Below are 24075 nucleotides of genomic sequence, written 5' to 3'. Positions count from 1 at the left end.
GTAGGGTGAATGAAAACCCCAAGGCATTCCTCAGTTATGTGAAGAACAAAAGGATGACAGATATGAAAGTAGGACCGATTAGAGATAAAATTGGGAAGGTGCTCCTGAAAGCTGTGGAAGTGAGCGAGGTCCTCAATTAATACTTTTCTTCGGTATTCACCAATGAGTGGGACCTTAATGACGGTGAGAACAATATGAGCGAGGTTCATGTCCTGGAGCATGTTGATATTAAGGAAGAGGAGGTGCTGGATTTGTTAAACTACATTAGGACTGATCAGTCCCCGGGGCCTGACGAATATTCCTCAGGCTGCTCCACGAGGCAAGGCAAGTGATTGCAGAGCATCTGGCTAGGATTTTTGTGTCCTCGTTGTCTACGGGAATGGTTCCAAAGGATTGGTGAGAGGCAAATGTTATCCCCTTGTTAAAAAAATGTAGTGGGGGATAGTCCGGGTAATTATAGACCAGAGAGCCTTACGTCTGTTTTGGGAAAGCTGTTGGAAAAGATTCTTAGTGATAGGATCTATGAGAATTTAGAGAATCATGTTCTGATCAGGGCCAGTCAGTATGGCTTTGTGAAGGGGAGATGATGTCTAACAAGCCTGATAGAGATCTTTGAGGAGGTGACCATGGATATAGAAGATGGTAGTGCAGTGGATGTGATCTACATGGGTTTTAGTAAAACATTTGACAAAGTTACAAACGGTAGGCTTATTCAGAATTTCAGAAGTCATGGGATCCAGGGAAGATTGGCCAGGTGGATACAGAATTGGCTTGCTTGCAGAAGGCAGAGGGTCGTGGTGGAGGGAGCACATTCAGATTGGAGGATTGTGACTAGTGTTGTCCCACAAGAATCTGTTCTGGGACTTCTACTTCTCGTTATTTTTATTAACGACCTGGATGTGGGGGTAGAAGGCTGGGTTGCCAAGTTTGCAGACGACACAATGGCTAGTGGTGTGGTAGATAGTGTAGAGCATTGCGTAAGTTTGCAGAGAGACACTGATTAGATGCAGAAGTGGGCTGAGAAGTGGCAGATGGAGTTCAACCCGGAGAAATATGAGGTAGTACACTTTAGAAGGACAAGTTCCAAGGCAGAGTACAAAGTACTTGTTAGTGTGGAGGAGCAGAGGGATCTTAGGTTACATGTCCACAGATCCCTGAAAGTTGCCTCACATGTTGATAGGGTAGTTAAGAATGCTTATGCGATGTTAGCTTTCATAAGTCGAGGGATAGAGTTTAAGAGACGCGATATGATGGTGCAGCTCTATAAAACTCTGTTTAGGCCACACTTGGAGTACTGTCTCCAGTTCTGGTCGCCTCACTATAGGGAGGATGTGGAAGCATTGGAAAGGGTTCAGAGGAGATTTACCAGGATGTTGCCTGATTTAGAGAGTACGAATTATGATCAGAGATTAAGGGAGTTAGGGCTTTACTCTTTGAAGTGGAGGATGAGTGGAGAAATGATAGAGGTGTACAAGATATTAAGATAAATAGATAGAGTGAATAGCCAGCGCTTCTTCCACAGGGCACCACTATTCAGAACAAGAGGACATGGTTTTAAGTTAAGTGGAGGGAAGTTCAAAGGGTATGTTAGAGGAAGGTTTTTCACCCAGAGAGTTGTTGGTGCGTGGGATGCACTGCCTGAGTCTGTGGTGTAGGCAGATACAATAGAGAAGTTTAGGAGACTACGAGACAGGTATATGGAGGAATTTAAGATGGGGGGCTATAGGGAGGCAGGGTCTGAGGGTCGGCGCAACATTGTGTGCCGAAGGGCCTGTAATGTGCTGTACTGTTCTATGCTCTACGTTCAAAGTAGTCTTGGCTGGAGAAGCGTATCTCGCAGTCACCAGTTTCTCGCCACTTTTTCCACGCAGAGTCGCTCACGCTTGTATCTGCGATGGTTATCATTCCAATTTCCTGTTGCAGTACACACCATGCGTCCACATTTATATCCATTCCTTATTAGTTAAAATATTGCAATCCCGTATTGCTGACGACTACTCCTGAGTCTGACCGTTAATTAGATTTTATTGGCTCTGCTCCAAGCATCTTACATTTATTGTCCCCGATACTGCAAGTGGCAGTCACTAATCTAAGTCTCTTTTCTTTTTTCTCAAACATCCTCCAGCTCGAATCAGTCAAGGCAGAGATCAACCCCAAACATCTTATATTATAGCAGCTCTTTACTGGTTACATATTATGTTGATGCCAGCCATTGTTTTCGTAGTATTACAAAATCATCTCTGTCTTATTTTTACATAATTTCAGAATTTCACATATTAGTTGATGTACGTTAAACAATACAATTGTCAGTACACAAAAAAAATACAGCTGCACGTGATATCATTGTCATTGATGTATGTACTTCAGCATTTCATTCCAAATTCTTAAAATGTTCCTACAAATCTGATTCACTTTAAATCTCTTTTGCCTAATCAGCATTTGTCTTAGCTTGTGTTCTGTGTTTATTCTGTAGATGTATCATCTCATTTGCCTCCTCCACAACTTGTATCCGGTCTAAAGTCAAATGTGGGATCCTCTGGCAATCCAGTCCATTGCATAGACCCGGGAAAATCGATTTGTATCACTTCGTTGAATTGGAAGGGTCTCCTGCAAGATGTTCTCCTCTACTAATTGAGGAAATTTTCGTCATCCAATAGTCAAATCCAAAGTCACGTCCACAATTGCAACATTGTGGTATTGTAATTACACTGATACAATCCTGTGTTTTGACTCAAGGCTGTTGTTGGTATATAGTACGTTCGTCTCACCAGTGAAAACTGCAGAACTGGATTATTATATATGTTCAAAATAGACAACGTAAAATTCTCATAAGTACTGAAACCACAATCCAGAATTTTCTGTCCAGTGTTTTCCCCCTCGATTACATTTTGACAGATCTATCCCGTTCCGTTACCGTTCATAACAACTGCAAGGTTGTTTTGAGTTGTGCATGGATATTCATGTATTAGAATAATATTTTATCCTCATTGTGAACCATTTTCTATTAGTAAGTTAAATAATTTCCAAGACGGGGAATCTGAAATACTGCTCCAAAATCAAACTTCCACTTATCATCATGAAAAATAACCAGCACTCTATCGGCTAGTGTAAGCATCCCGAAGTGACACAAGGGACTCTATTCTCCAACCCATTCTCTTAGTTGTTCAGTTGGTACCCGATTTGGTACTTGATGTGCATCTAGTTGGAATAAAGTCGCAGCAACAATGCTGAGCAAACATTTGGTGTCTGTAGCACAGCTCTATCTGTTCAATTAGATATGAGGTCAAGGATGTCAGTTATCAAATTTGTGGTAACCTGAACACATTTTCAGCTGAAGACAATGTACCTGATTTTCGAATTTTACTACTTCAAGGTATTGTTCCACTGATACGTAACCTGAGCCCACGTATTCTGGTATTTCTGTCTTCTCTTAATTTATGAGAGCCTCAAACACACACCATCTTAGCTGTCTCCCATGAAGGTAAGTAAATAATGTTGTAGTTGACCACCTTTCAAGCACTATTCCTTTTCGCAAATTAAAAAAAAATCCTGAGTATGTCAGCATCATTGCACAAGAGTGATAAATTTTCCGATAACCATAATCGTACCTCATTCGTGTGACGCCGACACTCACTTATTCCCTTAGGTTCTGGTGAAGTTTTATTTAATAGGGTTATTGACATACCGACATTTCTTGAAGGTTTAAAAAACCCTGCACGGGCCTTTGCCCCGACGGAACCTATGAACTGTGTCGTATATTGCATTTCCCATTCTGCTCTCCCTATGTACTATATCCTCCCGCGAACAATTCATATAATACGAGTACACTTCGAGGAGCGCTTGCTGTGGCTAGCGCAATTGACATAGCTCTGGGATAGCTCGACCCCATTCAGTGTGAACATGCGTGTGATCCCACAGAACTTTGTTCTTATCACGGCCATCATCATTTGAAGGCTCCTGAATAACTGGGACAAGAACGTGAATGACGATTCTCCCCTCTGCATAATTAAACAATGACAGCTCTATAATTTTATTACATAGAAATTAGTATTTTGTACCCTGTGAAATACTTTTGGCTTAATCGACGCTAATCATAAAATCTAACCCAAGAGCATAGTACTTCGTGTTTTCTGTTTCTCCGACGTGAGTCTCCATTATCCGTGACTGTTAAGAGAATGGAATTTTGTATCACCGATTGTTCTTCATATAATGCAACCGTTCAAGACAAGTTCGTCCGCCGTAATAGTTATGAACCAAAACCACCCAATGCCCCAGTCATGGCTATTAACATCACAGGAAAATACATTATACACTAAATGTCGAATAAAATCTGCACCGAACACGGATAATATCTGTTTTACATCGAGTTTCAATCTTGCCTTACTTTACATTCATACATTACGTCAGTTTTTTTTTATTTCTAACACATTCAATATAGGCTCACAATAGATTTGGATTCAAGTCGCCCATATATTGTGATCCAGATATGATTCAGGATAGGGGAGGCGGTCCCAATCTATTCCTGTTCGTTTTCTATTCTCGGACTGAGAATGTTGAAATTATCCTCCTTGGTCAGTTCTGTTCACATCACTGCTGCTGAAACCCAAATATTTCAAATCATAATTTTCATGAACATTAAATGTCAAATTTCCAAAACTGCAACCATCTTATATATCAATTGATACTTGGAGATTATCATAGTGCTCCTGCTTCCATTCCACCAACATCAATTGCCTGATGTGATGCCATTCAATTTTATCCTGCGAAATCATTATCCTCTGTATTCATTTACTTGGTATGTGCATTCCATCATTCCATCCTGCATTAAAATGGAGATGATGCATGCTAATCATCGCCCTTTGTCCTGGACGTATTTCTATGGGACTAAATTTTGATTCAAACTAAGCCTTCCTTTGTTGTTGTTTCTTTTTTTCTGATTGATAGACCGGCATATAGTTGTCCTCCTTCACTATCTCTACCAACTGCGGTGCCCGATTTTCTGACAAATTCCCATTTGTCTCAGGTTCTGACAAATTTAACCGGAACAATTCCACCAATCCACTGACGTCTCTCCGTTCGTGAGGTTATACGGGCTGTAATCCATCGATGACACCATTGATATTCCTCAGAATCATCAAAGGCAAAGCTACCGGCTATGCAGTTCCATGCTTTTGCTGCATTTTAGGCATTATATATTTTTCTCGGTCTGTTCACTATTTGTACAACTCCACAAGACTAATACCTATTCGGTATATAAACGTTCTGCTTAATGCTAAAAGTGTCTTGAGCTCTAGAATTATTTGGGCTAAAGAATGTATGCCCTGAACAGACTTTATACACCAAGGTAATCCCGCAAGTAAACTCTGTTTCCAATAACAACAAGCTTGTCATTTTTGTTTCTTTTTTTCGGTTACTTTCGTCGTGTTCGTCCTCAGGCTGAACAGCTTCCGCCTTTCTTGACTGGATGAGAACGGTAGGTCATCAAGCATCTGCGAATTGTTTCAGAGGCTTTTCAATAGTCCGGTATTTTCAAGGGCTCGTGTCTCTGCATTTATCTCAGTATTATTTTATGCCCAGATCAATCAATTATTGACTGGATGTTCTCTTTTGCCCCTGCTTTTAAGCAAGCAATTCACTTCCTTTACACCTCTTTTGGTGCCGTAGCTCCCCAGATTACGAATAGATCATGTACCAGTGTGTCGTCTGATTTCATCGCCCTCTGGGATCGCAATCTTCACTTCATGCAGGGCTACTCCATTCTTACATTGTACAGTCATGTGAATTTATGCATACCTGACCGTGCTCCGTCAATTAATTGTTTGGATACGTTTCCTTTCTTCTACTCCCCTGCGAAATGCATAATCTTAATGTGCTGTTACTTCTGTCGCCCTATAATCCCAATTTGCGACTGTCATTTATGTCAGTTTAAAAGACACTGCTTCGCAAATTCTACTGCCTTCCTATTCTCCTCATGCTACAACTCTGAGTTCGCTTTTATCTTTATGACCACTCTGCTACTCAAATATATACTGCAGCAGTGCAGATGACCGGAAGTGCCTCCATCAGATAAAACAAACCATCTTGCTTCCCTCAGACGTAAATGTTCTGTAAGGCTATGACGAACGTGCAATACATAGTATCAGAGTGCATGACTTATCCAGGCGGAAAGTATTATCGGTGGCAAACCACATTCTGTGAAATCAATCAAGGAGGGTGTGTGTGTGTGTGTGTGTGTGTGTGTGTGTGTGTGTGTGTGTGTGTGTGTGTGTGTGTGTGTGTGTGTGTGTGTGTGTGTGTGTGTGTGTGTGTGTGTGTGTGTGTGTGTGTGTGTGTGTGTGTGTGTGTGTGTGTGTGTGAGTTTTACATACAATATACCTCAGATCAAACAGCGGGAGCAAGTATGAAACCTATGCTGTGGTCTTAATTTTCTATGTATCTCCTGACCATAGCATTGCTGAAAGTGTTGTGTTCGTTATGGCATTCTCCAATGGAATGCTTCATTCGGGGCTGGGGATTTTAGAGCAAGCTCAAGGTTTAATGCTTGCTTCAGAGCTGTACTCGCCAGGGTGTGCTCTGATTTCCATTCCAAAGCCTCGTTATTTTTATCAGTAATCTCATTACAGGAGCTGTACTAGCGTGAATAGAAATAAATATGTTCACGGCAGTATCCACGTGATAAAAAGTATTAAACTATTCACTTTGTACCCTCATGATATTTTGGGGGTACAAACAGAGGGATTTCTATTTCGGATATGCATCTACCGTTTATTAATTTTAACAACTGATCACAGTCAGGTCTGAAAGAAATCACGCAATTCAAAAAAATACTCGAGAATGTTGTAAGCCTTGCATAACCGATGGTCTGGCCTGAGAATCTCGATCGTGTTCGGAAGCCTAAGATTTCTTTAGTCACAGGGTGGTAAATCTGTGAAATTTGCTGCCACAAGCGGCTGGTGATGCAGGCTCATTGGATGTACTTAAGGCAGAGAGAGACAGGTTCTTGTTCACTCGGGCAGGAAAGTTTGAAAGCAGGGTGTGGGCATCACCGGATGAAGTGGATCAGCCCATAATTGAAATATGGAGCAGACTCGATTTGCCGAATGGATACTTCTACTCCTAAATCTTATGGTCTTATGATCTGAGATATAGGGGCTCTGTTTCAATACTTATTTCTTCAGCAGCTTCTACAGTGCACGACGTACAAGCGTGTGGAGGTCAGCCAGTGAGAAAAGCGAGAAGAGTTTAAAAGGAATACATGTTTATACAACGGCCGTCGGGGGAGTGGACGTCGGATTCGATCAGGCAGAGTCGAAAAACTTTAGCTCAACGGGGCTTCGACGATAAAGGGTCAAGGCGATGCAGCTTATCTGTGTAAATGCTTACTGGACGCATGTGTGTGAGGCCACTTTTCTGTGCTCGGTGTCAGACGTTGGACGTCCTAGAGACACCCACTCTCCCAAACGACCAAATCTGCACAGGGGGTGTCGAGCTGCAACTCCTTAGCGACAGCGTTAGGGAACCGGAGATGCAGCCCCCTGAACCTTCTTTGGTCAATGAAAGTGAGGACAGTGAAGAGCTATAGCAGGGAGTCATTCCGGGTCCTGGGCAGACGGATAAGTGGGAATCAGTCAGGAGAGGGAAGGACAGGAGTCAGAGGCACCACTGTAGCTGTAGCTCTTCACAATAAGTTTCCTGCATGAGTACTGTTGGGGCGGGCGGAATACCTGGGTGAAGCAACAATGGTCCCACCAGTTCCAAAGAGTTAGCCCTGAGGCTCAAAATTGTAGGAAAAGCAAGAGGATGAAGGCAATGTCAGGGGAGTCTATAGTTAGGGCTTCAGACAGCCTATTCTGTGGACGCAGGGGGAAAAAAAAGCGCTGTTGTTAGTTTGCCTCCCAGGTGCCAGGGTCCGGGCGGTTACTGATCACGTCCGTGATATCCTGAAGTGGGAAGGAGAACAGCTAGAAATGGTGGCACATATTGCTACCAACGAATAGGTAGGAAAAGGGAGGAGGTCCTTAAAAGAGACTACTGGGAGTTAGGAAGATAGGACCTCAAAGATAGTAGTAATATCGGGATTACTGCCCATGCCACGAGACAATGAGATCGGAATAGATTGAGGTGGAAGATAAATGCGTGGTTGATGGATTGTAGCAGAGACAGGGATTCAGATTTCTGGATCATTGGGACTTCTTTTCTGGCAGGTGCGACCTGTACAGAAAATGACGGATTGCCCTTGAATCCCAGAGGACGAATATACCGCGGGGAGGATTGCTAAGGCTGTTGAGGAGAGTTCAAACTACAATTGCTGGGGGAGGAAGGGTGGGAAACAAACTGCAGTGACAGAAGAAAGAGGGTTTGCTCACAAATAGAGAACGCTTGGAGACAGTGCGAAAGGGAGGATAGGGAGGTGACAGAGAACAGACACGATCAGTCCGATGGTTTGAGATGTGTCTCTTTTAATTCAAGTTGTAGTACGAACAACGCAGATGAGTTTAGAGCGTGAATCAGCACTTGGATATATGATGTTGTGGCCATTACAGAGACTGGAATGTTTCAAGTGCAGGAATAGCTACTTCAACTGCCAGACTTCAGATGTTTCAGAAAGTACAGGGAGCGAGGCAAAAGGGGTGGGGACGTCGCACTGTTGATCAGGCATAGTGCCACGGCTGCTAAGAAGGAAGGCAGGGAATGGTTGTCTGCGAATTCTCTGCGGAAGGAAATTAGCAACAGGAAGGATTCAATAGCTCTGCTGGGTGTTTTTATAGACCTACCAATAGTAACAGTGACATCGAGGAGCAGAGAGAAGGACAGATTCTACGAAGGCGTAGTAATAACATGGTTGTCGTGGTGGGAATATCTAATTTCCCAAATATTAATTGGCATCTCCGTAGAGCAAGTAGTTCAGAAAGGATGGAATTTGTTAGGAGTGCTCAGTAGGGTTTCCTGACACAATATGTACATAAGCCTACAAGAGGAGACGTTATATTTGATCTGGTTTTGGGAAATGAGACTGCTCCGGTGTTAGGTCTCTCAGTGGAAGACCAATTTGGAGATAGTGATCACAACTCTATATCCATTACCATAGCACTGGAGAGGAACAGGGACAGTCAAGTTACGGAAGCATTTTAGTGCAGTAAGGGGAAATATGAGATTATCAGGCAGGAACTTGGAAGCCAAAATTGGAAACAGATGTTTTCAGGGAAACGTACAGCGGAAAATAATCTGCGGCAAATGTTCTGGGGATATTTCCGTGTGCTGTTGCATAAGTACGTTTCAATGAGACAGGAAAACGATCGTAGGATACGGGGACTGTGGTGTACAAAGGGTTGTCGTAAATCTAGTCAAGAAGGAAAGAAGAGCTTAAGAAAGTAAAAAAAAAAATAGTTAATCATAGAGATCTAGAAGATTATAAAGCAAGCTGGAATGAGCTTAAGAATGCGATAAGGAGAGCCGGAAGGAGCCATGAGAAGTCCAAGGGAAACTCCAAGGCATTCTGCGAGTATGTGAATAGCAAGCGGATAAAATGTGAGCTAATAGGACTAATCATGTGTGAAAGTGGAAAAGTGTGTAGGGAAGCGCAGAAGATAGCAGAGGTATTTAATTTATACTTTGCTTCACTATTCTATAGGAAATATGATCTTCATGCTTGGCGGGATAACTTGCAGCGGATTGAAAAGCTTGAACATGTACATATTAAGGAAGAGGATGTGCTGGAGCTTTTGAAATGCATCAAGCTGAAAGTCACAGGGAACGGACGGAATGTAACCCAGGCTACAATGGGAAACGAAGGAGGAGATTGCTGAGATTCCGGCGATGAACTTTGAATCATCAATGAGGACGATAGAGGTTCCGGAGGACTGGAGGATTGTGCACGCTGTTCCCTTATTCAAGAGAGTGAGTAGACGTAGCCCCATAATTTATAGACCAGTGCTCTGATTTCAGTGGTTGCAAGTTGGTGGAGAATAACCTGAAAACAGGATTTTGACATCTGGGGAGGCGTAATATGATTAGGAATAGTCAAAATGGCTTGGTCAAAGAGAGGTCAATGCCTTAAGAGCTTGATTGAACTTATTGAGGATGTTACTAAACACATAAATGAAGGAAGAGCCGGAGATGTAGTGTAAGTGGATTTCAACAAGCCATTTGATAAGGTACCCATAAAAGTCTTATTGAGACTACAAAGAGGCATGGCATCCAAGAGGACATTGCTTTGTGGAAACGGAACTGGCTTGCCACAAATGGCTAAGAGTGGTTATAGATCGTTCATATTCTGCATGGCGGTCGGTGTATATTGGTGTGCGTGAGGTATCTGTTCTGGGACCACTAATCGACGTGATTTTTTTGTGACATGAATTAAAAGGTGGAGGAATGGGTTAGTTAAATTGCTGAACTGACAAATGTTAGGGGTGTTGTGGAAGGTGTGTAGGGTTGTCAGATATTACAAGGACACATTGATAGGATGTAAAACTGTGCTGAGCAGTGGCAAATGGAGCTCAACACAGAGAAGTGTGAGCTGGTTCATTTTGGTTGGACAAACATTATGGCAGGATATAGCATTAATGGCAAGTCTCTTGGCAGTGTTAAGGATCAGACGAAATTTGTGCTCCGAGTACCTAGGACACTAAAAGCTGCTACGTAATCTGTTTCCCTGATTAATAACGCTTACGGTGCTTTCGACTTCATTAACCATAGGGCTGAGTTTATGAGCCGAGAGGGAATGTTGCAGATCTATAGGAACCTGGACAGACCCCACTTTGGGTACGGTGCTCAGTTCTGATCGCCTCATTACAGGAAGGCTGTAGAAACTTCAGAAATGTTGCAGTGGAGTATTACAAGAATGTTGCCTGGATTGGGGTGCATGCCTTATAAGAATAGGTGAGTGAACTCCGACTTTTCTCATTGGAGCGACGGAGGATGACAGGTGAACTGACAGAGGTTAACAAGATAATAAGATATATTGATTGCGTGGATCGTCAAACGCGTTTCCAATGGCAGAAATGGCTTACACTAGAGGTCACAGGTATGCGGTGTTTGTAAATAGGTACAACGAGATGTCATGGGGCGTTTTGTTCCGCAGAGAGTGGTGATTGCGTGCAATGGGCTTCCGGCTGCGGTGGTGGAGCTGGAAATAATAGACGTTTAAGAGGCTCCTAGATAGGTACATGAAGCCGAGAAAAATACAACGCTCTGGGAAAGTTTAGGTAGTTATTATGTAAGGACAGGTTCTGCACAGCTTTGTGGGCCGGAGGGCCTGTATGCGTTGTAGGTTTTCTATGTTTCTGTTTCTTCATGATTCTACTACATAAATGATAAAGTAGATTGAAAAAAAAAGAGAATTTTCGAAAACAGAACAGATTTACAAGGATGTTGCCTGGATTAGGGAGCTGGTTGAGTAGTAGGTTGTAGTAGTAGTGGATTAGTAGGTTGAGTGAATGGGTTGTTCTCTTCCAGTTCCCGACTTTTGCGCACAAAGGTATATTTAATATCTCTTCACTGCTTTCGACAACATAAACATTTCTGGTCATACATTCAGAACCACAAATCGGAATCCCTAGGCACTGAACCAAATCGTCAGCAATGCATTTACCTGTGTTATAATTATATACTTAGCATTAACAGGGAAAGTCACAAACTTCAGTTAAGAGAATACTACCCACGAGATCCTGTGCTTACTTCCTTTCCTCATTAACTGCATTCTCATTTCAGAACAACATGTGTTATCCAATTTATGCCGTTTCTACTCATGCATACCATGTTGTCAGTTTGATCCCATACCCCTCAAGATTGCAGTGTCGTCGACCCAATATATACCATACGTCAAGAACTGAGAGCAATATACCCCACACGGGAGCTGCGTAACTGTTCATCGAGTCTGTTCCCAGAAGCAATGAATTGTGATTTGCTGTTGGACCTCTTTCCTCTCGCATCTCCACGTAGCTGCACAGCCGGCGTTTTTGTCAAGGACCTGACTACTATGGTAATCCTATATGTTTGTGAAAGTTAAGATGACATGTCTAGAACGAATTGTGATTATTGAGTGTTGTTGTACTATGGCGAAAGGAACTGAGCAATCCAACATGCTGTCTCTGGAAATTATTTATTTTGATTTTGTTGCCAGGAAGCAGGAAGATTGCCGTTGTTAAAGAAACCGAACATGTGGCATCATTCATGGAAACAATCGACTTGTGTCTGCATGTTACAAAGCTTTAATATATAAATGTCAAGTTGCAGTGATGAACATTACAGCTTTAAAACTTAAATTCACTCCATATCTTTGCTGGCTTCAAAAGGTGGTACATTCTTTCATGTTAACTTAAAAGTGAATAGTTCCGTAAGAAAAATCCACTGCTTCCTACTTTCAAGGTATCACTTCACCTGTGAAAACAAGAGTCATAGAGAATAGACAAATTCAGTAATGTGCTGAGATTAGAGACCCCGGAAGATGTTAACGTCCTCAGCATTTGGTCATCATCTCCAAATGCAGGGAAAGATAAGTTAAAAAAATGTTATCACCTTCACTAAAGTTAGCGCAGCGCTGTAGGAAATACTCAGGAAGAACAAGATGATGAATGTGGAAGAAGTTGTCCATAAGTTGTCTGTGTCTTCCCCATAGTCTTCAATACCGATATCTTCTGCAAAAACTAACGGAAGCAGAAATGACATACATTCACGCGGTTGTCCACTGCAGGATCTCATTTCTTTCTTATTTTGCTTATTTTAACACGATATGGTTGTATTTACATCATTAATTTCCCATGAAATTTCTGTATCTATGTAATTGTTATCGATAATTGCTGACAGCATTTATAAGTTAACATCTGAGTTGCAGTGAAAATGCGCGAGTTGTTAAATTTATAAATTTCTTGTTCTTGAGCATTCCTATTTGTATAACATTGTGTGTAAAAGTTAACTCTGTTTATTTCTGACCTATTTTTAAAAAAATATATAATGTTCTTGTGCGCAGCAGATCATTTGCTTGTTACGTTTGATAATATTAGTTTTCAAAATTCACAGCTCAGAGAAAAATCGTTGACGCAATTTGATGGACAGAAATAGAGAAGGAAATAAGGCTGACAAAACATTTTGATTTAAAATAGATATTAGAGTGAATTGGTAAAATAGTGCGATTGGCATAATGCATTTACTCAATACAAGTTAGTAGGATTTCCTGTATACTATCACATGTTTATGTACCTGCTGTAAGACTCATTCCAAAATCCATCTGTCGGGAACCTTGTTGAAGCATTTTTAGTGTAGGCTTATGTGAATATTGTTTTTTCATAGAGAATATGATTCTATATTTATTCTCAAAACCTGTCTCTGTACGGGAGCACGTGCAACAGACTGGTATCCCTGTGCACAAGTTTCCGAACATTACGCCAAAGCAATAGAGGCTCCAGCTTATCAATTTATGAAATTCCTCTCAAATTTATATTTTGATTTGCAAAAGATGTGGTAATTTTGGTTATGTGTATGTTATAATTTGGAGCATACGGACATGCTTATCTGTTGTATTAATGAAGGTTTAAAGTAGAATATCTGAATTTCGGGATCAGTAATTCTGATGCAAGTTTAAACATGGTTATGTATATGTCTCAACTAATGTTTATATACCTGCATTGTACTGAAGTTTCACGCACTGACGTGTAATAAAAGGGAATAACGAAATAATGAATGATATAAATTATATAGATATATTCTTTCTCCTACAATTCCGGGAAAGTCATGTTCAAAGAAAAGTTTTCTATCAGACTAGTCTACTCTGTGAAAGCTGATATTATATTGACTGAGTTGATAATTGATTGTTCCCCTCCATCCTTACTTAAGTTTCATAACTTTTGCCTCCACAGAACAACTAACATGATGATACAGAGGAGTACATTTACTGAAGAGAAAATTAAATACACAAGCTTGAGTTTCCTCCCAGAAGGGTTCCCTAGATATTTTTTTTCTCAATTTTTGGCCCAATTTCTTTAATTTATATGTCGTTGCTATATATTCATGAACACGAATTGACCGTGCTTTCTCTGCTCCAGACTTACGTAGAAAAGTAGTATATTCAATTTCACGCACACTTTACGAATACAATATTCTCCCAGTTTATTGATAAATCTATATTTATGTGTTTGTTACTGACTGCGTCTAATTTCAGGGGTATTTGAGTGATCTGCCAGGTGTATATTGTTGAACTGCTGTTCAAACCACATTTCTCGAACTGCCATGTTGTGCATATATTTCAGATGTTGCAAAGAGCATTTTAAGAGACTTTAGCATCAAGAACATGGTGACCCCTTCAGTGCATTCTTTATTATCAGGCCAGGATAACGATTTATTTGATAACGGCAAAATAAAAGCATTTTAGTGCATGCATAGAAAACTCGTCACCGTATGGTGCAAAAATATGTTCTGCTCTCGGGTGCAAAATGTGTTACACATTTATGCAAGCGCTGATTTTCAATACAAAGCGCAACGACAGACACTGTTCTACGGCTGTGAATAAAGCGGACTCAAAAAGACGGGAATAGATAATTCCAGTACTCTGGAACCGACTCTGGAAAAATTGTGTTCTAACGTCTCTTGTAAACCTCTGTTGACGCAGCAATACATTGTCTTATAACACTTGGTGTACAGGGGTCCACGTAAAAAAAAAAAAACTCGAACCCTCTAAGGTCTTTTTTTTTAAACTTCGGAATCCATTAAGAGCTCTTGTGGACAGTGCCAAATTTGCTGGAAAAATATTTATTGATACTTATTTAAACATGTAATGAAAACGATAAAATTATCATTGACAATAATCGACAGTATCCATCAGTACAAGGGATATGTTGACAAAACTGGGTTTACCACTGGACCGATTAACGGTTCTTGCGATGGTCTTCATCGGGAGGGTTTCATGTCCGACAATACAGGAGAAAGAAGCACCTCGCAACCACTGTTCCGAACGAACAGACAACAAGCTGTACATGAAGAATGAATTGTTGCCGTTCTCTGCCGCAACTGCAGTATTCGTGTAGTTGCGTGAATCCAACCGCGTGTCATCGACCGCCCAAGTGACGAAAATCCTGCGAGGCGAGAACCCACTTACTAAGCAGGTTAGGATGATGGAGTTCTCTGTGGACTCTTCACTTGTTGGCGGAAGAAGGACTGAGACGGAAGGCTTCTGAGGATGCACAGCTGCGTAAAAACGGGGAAAACAATTAATATACCGGGAAGTAATGAGATGAAAAGATGATAGTTTAGAATGGAAGAAACGGTGAATCGGCAGAAATACTAAAGTACAGCGTTTCCCTTCTGTGTTAGTTTTCTGTAACCGAGCTTGTACTTGGGGTAAGAATAAGCTGTCGTGGAGGACAACATCCCTTTTCTGTAAACGGTACAAGGTTCTTCAAGTACCCGAGGCGCATTACAAGAGAATTTGGCCCCTCCGATTAATGTTAATCTTTCTACCATCTGGTTCTTTGCTGAGAGTTTAACAGTATACTTAGATATCATTCTTAATTTTAGGACAGGGGAATCATTCTGTTACCCTGGCACATGAATTAAACTTTAACAATTCCTGGAAGTGCCACGGAACATATTCGCAAAGGGTAAAATTGAGTTAAACTTTCATTGGAAGAATGTTCCAGCGACATGATTATGGATAGCTAAGTACTGTTAACTTGCACAGATAATGAAAGAGGGAGGTATTGCAGAAAGGAATTTGGACATTCCTGGAGTGATAAGGTAAACAAAGTGGATATCAGCTATTTCGTTCTGATCTATCTCTGGTATCTATTACATCTTCAACGAACTCCGACTGAGTAGGATGAAAGAGCATCTCATATTCCGACGATGGTTTCAGCAGATGATTCAGTGTATATAATCAGGGATAAGAAAGCAAAATGGTTTGCCAAGACGCAGCAGCCGGGAGATTTTTCGCAGATATTGGCAAGCTGCTGATTGGTCTCCACCAGTTGTTTTGATTAAGCTCAATGAATAATGTGCAAGATTGCCGCCCCCACAAAATAAAGTCATACATTACCAATCCCAGTTTACCTTCTTCCCAGCGGATGTATGCTCTTTTTGGGGTCGGCATTTCTTCGTGGCTCACCACGCATTCGAATACTACCCCTCTCAACCAAGAATCTGTCGAAATATTTAGGGTGCTGATCACGCTATGGAGGGAATTTCCTGGCTGGTAGGCAATCTCTGATTTCAGCTCATTCTTTCCTTGCATCCAAGACACTTGGACGCCGTAAGGCGCATTAGTGATGACGCATGTTAAGGTGACGCTCGCCTCTAGTAAGACCTGCTCCACTGGTGGTTCTTGAATTGTTACTTGTACTTCTCCGCATGAGCATGGATCTATGGCAAATTAACATCAGTTAAGTACCCACAACTGAATCGGGAGTATGAAATTAATCTTCTGAGTTTGAAAAAGTACATGAACATTTCTGATCTCTCCGACTCTGAACAGTTCGCTCGAACAGAATAATATGCTGTTCCGTGTTTATCCTAAAGTCAAGAATTGCTAAATTTGGACAGAGGTCGACACTCACAGTGACATGTGGAATTTTCTCTGATACGTCTCTTACCTGGAGTATTGCTGATATTTCGACTTTGCATGTAGTTTTTGTGCGTAACCTGGCAGGTATAGACAACTCCTGCGAACCACTCCTTCGCCGTGAATGTCACCTGGCTTGTCGCTGAGAAGTTTCCATTCACCTTAAAAGCAGGGGACGTGACAACGCCGGAATTCACCGGCTCTCCATTTTGCAGCCAGTGTACGGTGAATTGCGCCGGTTGGAATTCGGTGATAGAACAAACTGCGGTTCCTCTTCTGCTCCTCCTAATATCTTCAGGGGAGTTCACGGAGATAACGACAGTTGGATGATGTACCTCTAGATTTTGAACAAAATAAACGTACTTTTATAAATGGTTTCAATATGGCAAGAAGCCATTGATGAAGAAATCCGTTAATCATCGAGGAACGCACAACAGAAGCAAGAAAATAATTTAGTTGAATTACCCTTTCTTCCGGCGGAATATCTGCGCATGTCTCACCATATTCTAGTAACTAGCTGTAGTACAAATAGGTATTTAGTTGTGGAGAATTGAATGCATTTTCCATATAACGCGTTTCCCCGTCTCTGTGATTGTGGGTCTCCTTCCAAGGCCCTTAAAGTGGACGCTTACAATGCTTAACGAAGTAAATTTTTCAACATTTCAGTTAGCTTTGGAGATAATCTCGTGTCCCTCCCGGTAAAGGTATGGCTGCAGAAGGGCAGGAGCGGAGGAGTTGCAGTTATGTTGAAGACAGAGATCTTTGATTGGAAAGATTGGCCTGTAGAAATGTGTAGAGTTTAACCAGAAGTCGGAAGGAGGGGTGGTTGGTTTGTTAGAGCTGTTGGGTAGGTTTCACTAATGTTCGCTAGGTCTGTCAGACATCGTGTAAAGAGACCATGAGGAAAGATAGTCTGTTGAATGGTTTGAAACGTAATGTTTTTTTCATGTAATGAATGATATAATCAGATCATGCATCAGTTCTTGGAAATGAGGTGAATTTGGAATTTCTGAACATAACATGTCCAAAGGGAGACGGAGGGAGTTAAAAGATATAGTGGAGTAGCATTGGAGATGAGAGTTTTTATCACAGCTGTGTCTCGAGTGAGGCCATGGAATGACTGTTTACTGAGACATTGTGAGTGAAATGTACAACAGAAATCATGTAATCACGCTACTGTATGTATTTTATTAACCCCACCCAGAATGCAACAGAAGCACATGTGTTAGGAATGTAGGCAGATGTGCTGGAGGGCTATAAAGGAGAGGTGTATAATATTTTACCAGAATAACCGTGGAAGATGCAGCTACAACTTTGGCGGTGGCCGTTTTGTTCTCACTGTGCACAGGGTTTTTACCAGGTGACTGTAAGCCAGAGAATTTTATTATTTTGATAATGAATGTTGCCAGGCATCTGTAGAAACATTGTCTGTAGTGTTATATGACTTGGGGAATTATGTCCATGAAAATTTTTCTTTTTTTTAGAAAATAAAGCAGAAGTGGCTTCTGATTGTTTTCTACTGTTCAGTTACTTTATACGAGCAGGGACTCCAACTGTTATCAGTGCTGTTCAAAGGTTGTCAATCTGGCTTCAGTGGACTCATAACCAGGACGTGCGATGCACAAGTTGCTCAGATATCAATCACTAACTGCTCTCACTGTTTCAATTAACACTGATTGTAGAGCTAATCAGATACATCTTTCCCAATGATGGCATATATGCCAGCGGAGTGAACTGGCTCCTGATATCTGCTTTGGTCGAGATATTTTTCCAACCTACATTGCGTTAAGTGAGAGGTAGGAAGAGAAATGACTGAAGCAGAACGTTTGAGCGTCTTGGTAATTGTGGAGACAGATATATTGGAATCATTTGAGAGCTATTATGGATGAATCGGTAGGATTGATCTTGATATGGTTGAAATCCTCGGTGTAATAGATAGGCCTATCCTGCGCTGTACTTGTCTCCCTGTTATATTCTGTGTCGTTTTGAAATGTCAGTAATTAGATTTATAGATGTTCACTTGGTTTTGAACACTGTGCGGATAACAAACAAAATAACATATTTAAAATGTTTCAACTTCACGAAACGTTTCGCGATTTCTATCACAGTTCTTATTACTTTAGAGAGAGAAAAAAAACGACTTGCTCAGACATCCTGTGTTGCTTGCATAAGTTTGTTCTGAGAACGAACTCACAGTTAAATGCCTGTCTTTACAGTGGAAGTTAAAACAACTGGGCGTTATATAAGTAGAGAGCTAAGATAATAACAAATGAAGAGCAAATGTGTGCCACGCATGGTAATACATCTGTGGAAATAGTATCAACATGTGCGTTACATAATAGTATCTGGTGTTCCAAAGGCACCCTGCAGAACGAATGTGGCTTGGAGAATAGGACCTCCAGAAGAGGTTAATGCATTTTCACTGCATTTAAATCATATCTTGTCTTATTTTTGAACCATACATTCTCTACACGACTTTTACCCAACGTTTATCTCAACACTGACCTGGAGAAGGCATTTCAACTATCTGGACTTTATCTTTATGCTGAACGACACAATAGATGGTGCTGCTCCCCGCTTGTGTCTCGCTGACAGTTAACTCGCTGCTGCGTGTGTAATTTCCGTTCTTGTTCCACACAGCCGAATAGGTATTCATTCCTGTTGTGATGTTCGCTTCATCTGTCTTCCAGTAGACGATGAGACCCACCGGGGAGTAATCCGTCGCCAAGCAGCCGAAGGTGACTGTTTCATCGGCACTGGATTGTTCACAGGAAAGGAGAGGGTAGACGGTGGGTGCAGAGACACCCGCTGAAAGAACATGATCACATAAATATATTAAACGTTTTATTTTTGGCTTGTCCAAACCTCGAAGAAACAGATCGTATTGTTCTCGGGGGCCGGGGGCCGGAAGTAGGTTTCTATTTGCCGACACCACCATAATCATATACTAATCACAGGGAAATACAAATAGCATCAACTTACCTTGATATGCTTGCCACAAATATATACTCAGTGCATTCTCTTTTGAACACCATAGGATATCACCACGTGTCAGAATCAAGTCAATGTCACGTGTATATGCCCGAGCTCTCGTCATCATGGAAATAAAACACTTTTTCACTACATTTGTTTTTGCTCTCCCTACACTGATTCTGTGGATACCAGCTACAACGATGCCTACACAGTAAGCAGATCAGATAACAGGCATACAGGTACCTATACCTTGCAAGTTTGGCGAAGAGACTCGTGGATTCTGACATTTTAGAAATTTGTGTCATTAGTGTCAGTCAGCAATTTGAAAATGAGAGTTTATATCGAAAAAAAGTCGGAAATTAATTGAGGAACACCAGCTTGAGTGGAGACGATTTTGCCTGCACTGCAATTCCGTGTGGTGATCGGTGTAACTCTCTCTCTCTCGCTATATGTGTGTGTGTGTGTGTGTGTGTGTGTGTGTGTGTGTGTGTGTGTGTGTGTGTGTGTGTGTGTGTGTGTGTGTGTGTGTGTGTGTGTGAGTGTGTGTGTGTGTGTGTGTGTGAAATATTCAAACTAGACACTATTGATCCAATAGGAATTTCTGCCATGATGTAAAACGCCAAGCTGTGTTGACTATACGAATATTTTAAAATCATGCAGGCAAATAAAGAAAACGTCGCTAAGTGCTACAGTACTTTTCCACGCAATTCAGCGTAGCATTCGTCTAGAATTAACTTTCTCTCAATTAGTTAATTTTAAGGACATTCACCAAACATGGATATTTCATTCAGAGCTATCCTATGCATCATTTTACTGAAAGGATTCGTAGTATTCACGAAATTCACTTATTTATATCATCAGAGCCTTCCAAACATTTATATTTCAGGAACGATCAGATTAGACTACTCAGGGAAATGTTGCTATACGTTTCCTAGTTAATCCTGATATAAATATAACAGGCACACAGTTTGCAAAGATTGCATTTAAAGACCCTTCAGTCATAACTCCAATCAAGGTATTGTCAAGTTGAAATAATGAAACTGCTTGTCCCTCCGTTCATGTTGTATGATCCACATATTTAAAGAAAAATATGACATGTTCCATTTAATCTTAGACATTTATTTCCTGCAATTTTAAATGTACATACTTGAGTTAATATTCTAAATATCAATATTTAAATCGACGACATGTGGATGATTAAACTGCGTAGAGGTACGGGGTAAATATATATAAAACAAATACAAACTCGATTGCTCTTCTCCAAAAGAAAGCCATTCGAATTGTGAATAAAATGTTGTTATGAGCAAACCAATCCACTATTTATTCAAATAAATACCTTAAAATTCAGAGATTTGGTAGATTTTAAAATAATACGATCTATGTATAAAGCAAAAAAGGGGACAGTTACCAGAAAGTATCCAAAGATTTTTTCAAAAAGAGAGAAAATCAACCTGATTTGAGAGGAACATGTATATTTCAGAAATAAAGGATAAGAACAAATGATAAAATAAAGTTTTGCATTTCAGTCAGTGGGGTGAATCAACGCAACATTTGTAGTCAGTATTTAAAAGCATGCACCACACTTAACAAGTTTCAAAGAAATATTTGAAAAAAATGAACAACTACAAAATACATGATTTAAAATGAATGGGCCTAATATAAATAAATGATACTGGGAATTGGATATTGTATTAAAAGTTTACGAATTTTTTTGTTTTGATGTGATGTTTGTCGTCAAATATATTTTTGTATCAGTAAGAGGGGTAGGCATAATAAGCTGTAGCTTCTGTCTGCACCCTTTCCATCTGTTTTAAACATTATTATTATTATTTAATTTTGTTTTATGAAATCATCATTATGAAATCATCGTTGAAAAGGATTTTTTAATGTATTCACTGACCAAAAAACACATTAATTTTGCTTTTGCGGCAATCTAATGTTACAATGTAAAAGTAGAAATATTTCCTTCTTCTCTAATCGAAAGATCAAAACCAACAATAGAATCCACTATACTACTCGCATTTATTAAACAATGCCACTCCTGCACAGAGCTTAAAATAAAACCCTTCGAAACAATTTCAGTGCAATGACCTTGAGAAGTTTATTTATTTATATCACTGATTTGTCTGCAGTTAATAAATTATTACAGTAGCCCACAATATCACAATAAGTATTTGAATTCATGGACTGTGTTTAACAGATAATGCCGCATTAGTATTCCTACGATACTGGTTAAAGTATCCACCACAGGATTTGAAATTATTAGTAAAGTTATTCCTAGTTTGTGGTTGATGAAAATCCTTTTCTTTTCCTATTTGACTCACTTAATATATGCTGGTGTTTTGATCAATGGGTGGCAATACGTTTCAGCCGTACAACTTATACTTTTTCAAACCGTAGCTTTTATTTAACTGCAATTTCCCGTAATTATTTTGTGTTCAAGTACAAGAAATAGATCAATGCAAATTAACTACAACTAATGAAAACAAAAAAAAAAATGACATAGATATGTTTCGGCTTCATCAATAAGATCACATGAAAATAAGTTGTATCAGATATTTCAGATCATTTGAGCCACAGCTTCTGCATTGCCTAACGACTGTGGTCTCTTAAGCCCATTTTTCTTCCTCCTCATAATCCCCCGTTCCACTACTCTTCCGGCGGCGTTCACAGCCTTATATAACAACTAATTCCGCAGATTCAATTATTCATATCGAAAGAAACGCCATCTTATTCGTGATTTTGTTGTCTATTGTCTAATTTCAATTCTAACGACGCGACGTTTTAACTATCGGATCCCTGTCATTCCTGAATGAGGAAACAAATGCTCTGCACATCGATTTTACGCAGACCTTTGCAAGAAAGAGATGTGTAATAGCTTAAAAGACTCAAGTCAGTGAGAAAAAAGTGAACACGCAATCCCTGAGATAATGCTAAATATCAGACAATACTTGAATTATTATTCCATGGATCGCTTCATAAATATCAAGATTATGTTCTACTGTGATATAACTTCTAGTTGCAACACCACGATATGGATTTAGATGGATGCATACAGTGTCGAGTCTGTGATGCATGAACTGCTGCAGATCTGCAGAGCTGCAGAGCTTCCTCTCTGCAAGCCATATTGGGAGCTTCTTCACTATCGATAATCCAGTTCTACTAATGAATGCATATATTCACAAAGGATGTTGCATTATACTCTCATTCGTGTTCTGTTTCATTCTACGCAGATAGGAGCAATAGATTGAAATGGAAAATCTTCCATTGTACAGGATAGACATATATAATTGAAGTTAATCGAAGTTGCAATTCCAAACTATCTGAGAGCATCGGGGTGTTGTAAAAGAGACAGGTCATTATCTAATTGAGCAAATGAATACTAAATCAAGAATACTTTTTGTATCAACGTGTCTAACGTAAGCTGAATTCCATAATCTCATTGCGGCATTATCACAAATTATTTATCAAAGCGATATTCAGCGAGCGTTCAATTAAAGCCAAAAATAATCAGAGGAATGATTAATCAAAATCAGAAACTAAATATGGAATTAAAATTCAATAAAGCAGTTATTTGAAAAAAGTATGTTTGCTACTTACCGGCTGTCACCGTCAACAGGGTGCCTCCTCCCCAGTAATCCATATTATCACAGTGATATATTGCCTGTGTTGCATCACACAATTACCGGCTCTGCAAATGGCACGCAAAAAATCGACAATTGTGAATATACTCATAATTTTTTTTTTAAAAAGCTATTACTGATTATTCGAAAACATTAGTGCGCTAAAGGATGCGTTATTTTTCCGATATAAAATAACGTAATACTGTATCTCAGGCATGCTGCCAAAACATCATGAGACTTCTTCACAGATAAATGTCGAATTTGTCTAAGCTGGTTCATTTCGACTAATTAGAGTTTTGTGCATAAGTAGAAAGAGTGCATCAAGAATTATATCGAAACATCGAATGAAAGAAGAAAAAAACAACTGAAGTACATAATTAGCGATCAGAAAGTTTTTGTATTGCAGGCACACACTGTGCCATCCATAGGCACAGTGACACAAGCCCTGACAAATAATCAGCAGCTTGTCCGCTAATGTTGTCCTTTCGCATTCCATCCATAGATGACTTCGCTTTCATGGAACATCACGACGTTTTTCTCTTAATTTTGTGTTTTTTTTTAACCGATATTTATAAATGCCCACAAAGATTTATTTCAATGTCCATTCAGCATCCGCTCTTGCTGCGCTGGTATGGTCAAGAATCAGTAGACTAGCTGTCTAGGTTTTTGTACGGGAAATTGCGCTGTTTACAGCACAGTGTGCCACTATATACACACAGTGAGACAGACCGAACAAAAAATCTGCAGACACTAACACGTACAATTTCTGCTTGAAATATGCTTTGAATCTATTTTAAGTTAACCAACAGTATACAAAAAGGATTGAATTTTAATGAAATTACTTCTTTTTCTCTCCCTGTACCGTTCACATTGAATCAAACAAAGTGTTCTACTCCACAATTATGAACAGCTGATGTCACAGTGGAGAAACAG

General features: G+C 40.2%; 1 gene segment (V, D, J or C); it reads right to left on the bottom strand.

Annotated features, from left to right (window-relative positions):
• Positions 1-12179: 12179 nt before the first annotated feature.
• On the bottom strand, positions 12180-23217 carry LOC140716641 (Ig heavy chain C region, membrane-bound form-like). The segment is given in 7 exon segments: positions 12180-12378; positions 12517-12644; positions 14848-15177; positions 16039-16347; positions 16578-16883; positions 19052-19354; positions 23120-23217. Coding segments are annotated over 7 exon segments (1428 nt in total).
• Positions 23218-24075: the final 858 nt, after the last annotated feature.

Source organism: Hemitrygon akajei, chromosome 25 (assembly GCF_048418815.1).
Source record: "Hemitrygon akajei chromosome 25, sHemAka1.3, whole genome shotgun sequence".
Lineage (NCBI taxonomy): Eukaryota > Metazoa > Chordata > Chondrichthyes > Myliobatiformes > Dasyatidae > Hemitrygon > Hemitrygon akajei.
Note: the sequence above shows the minus strand (reverse complement) of the source record. Positions and strands in the feature narration are given on the sequence as shown.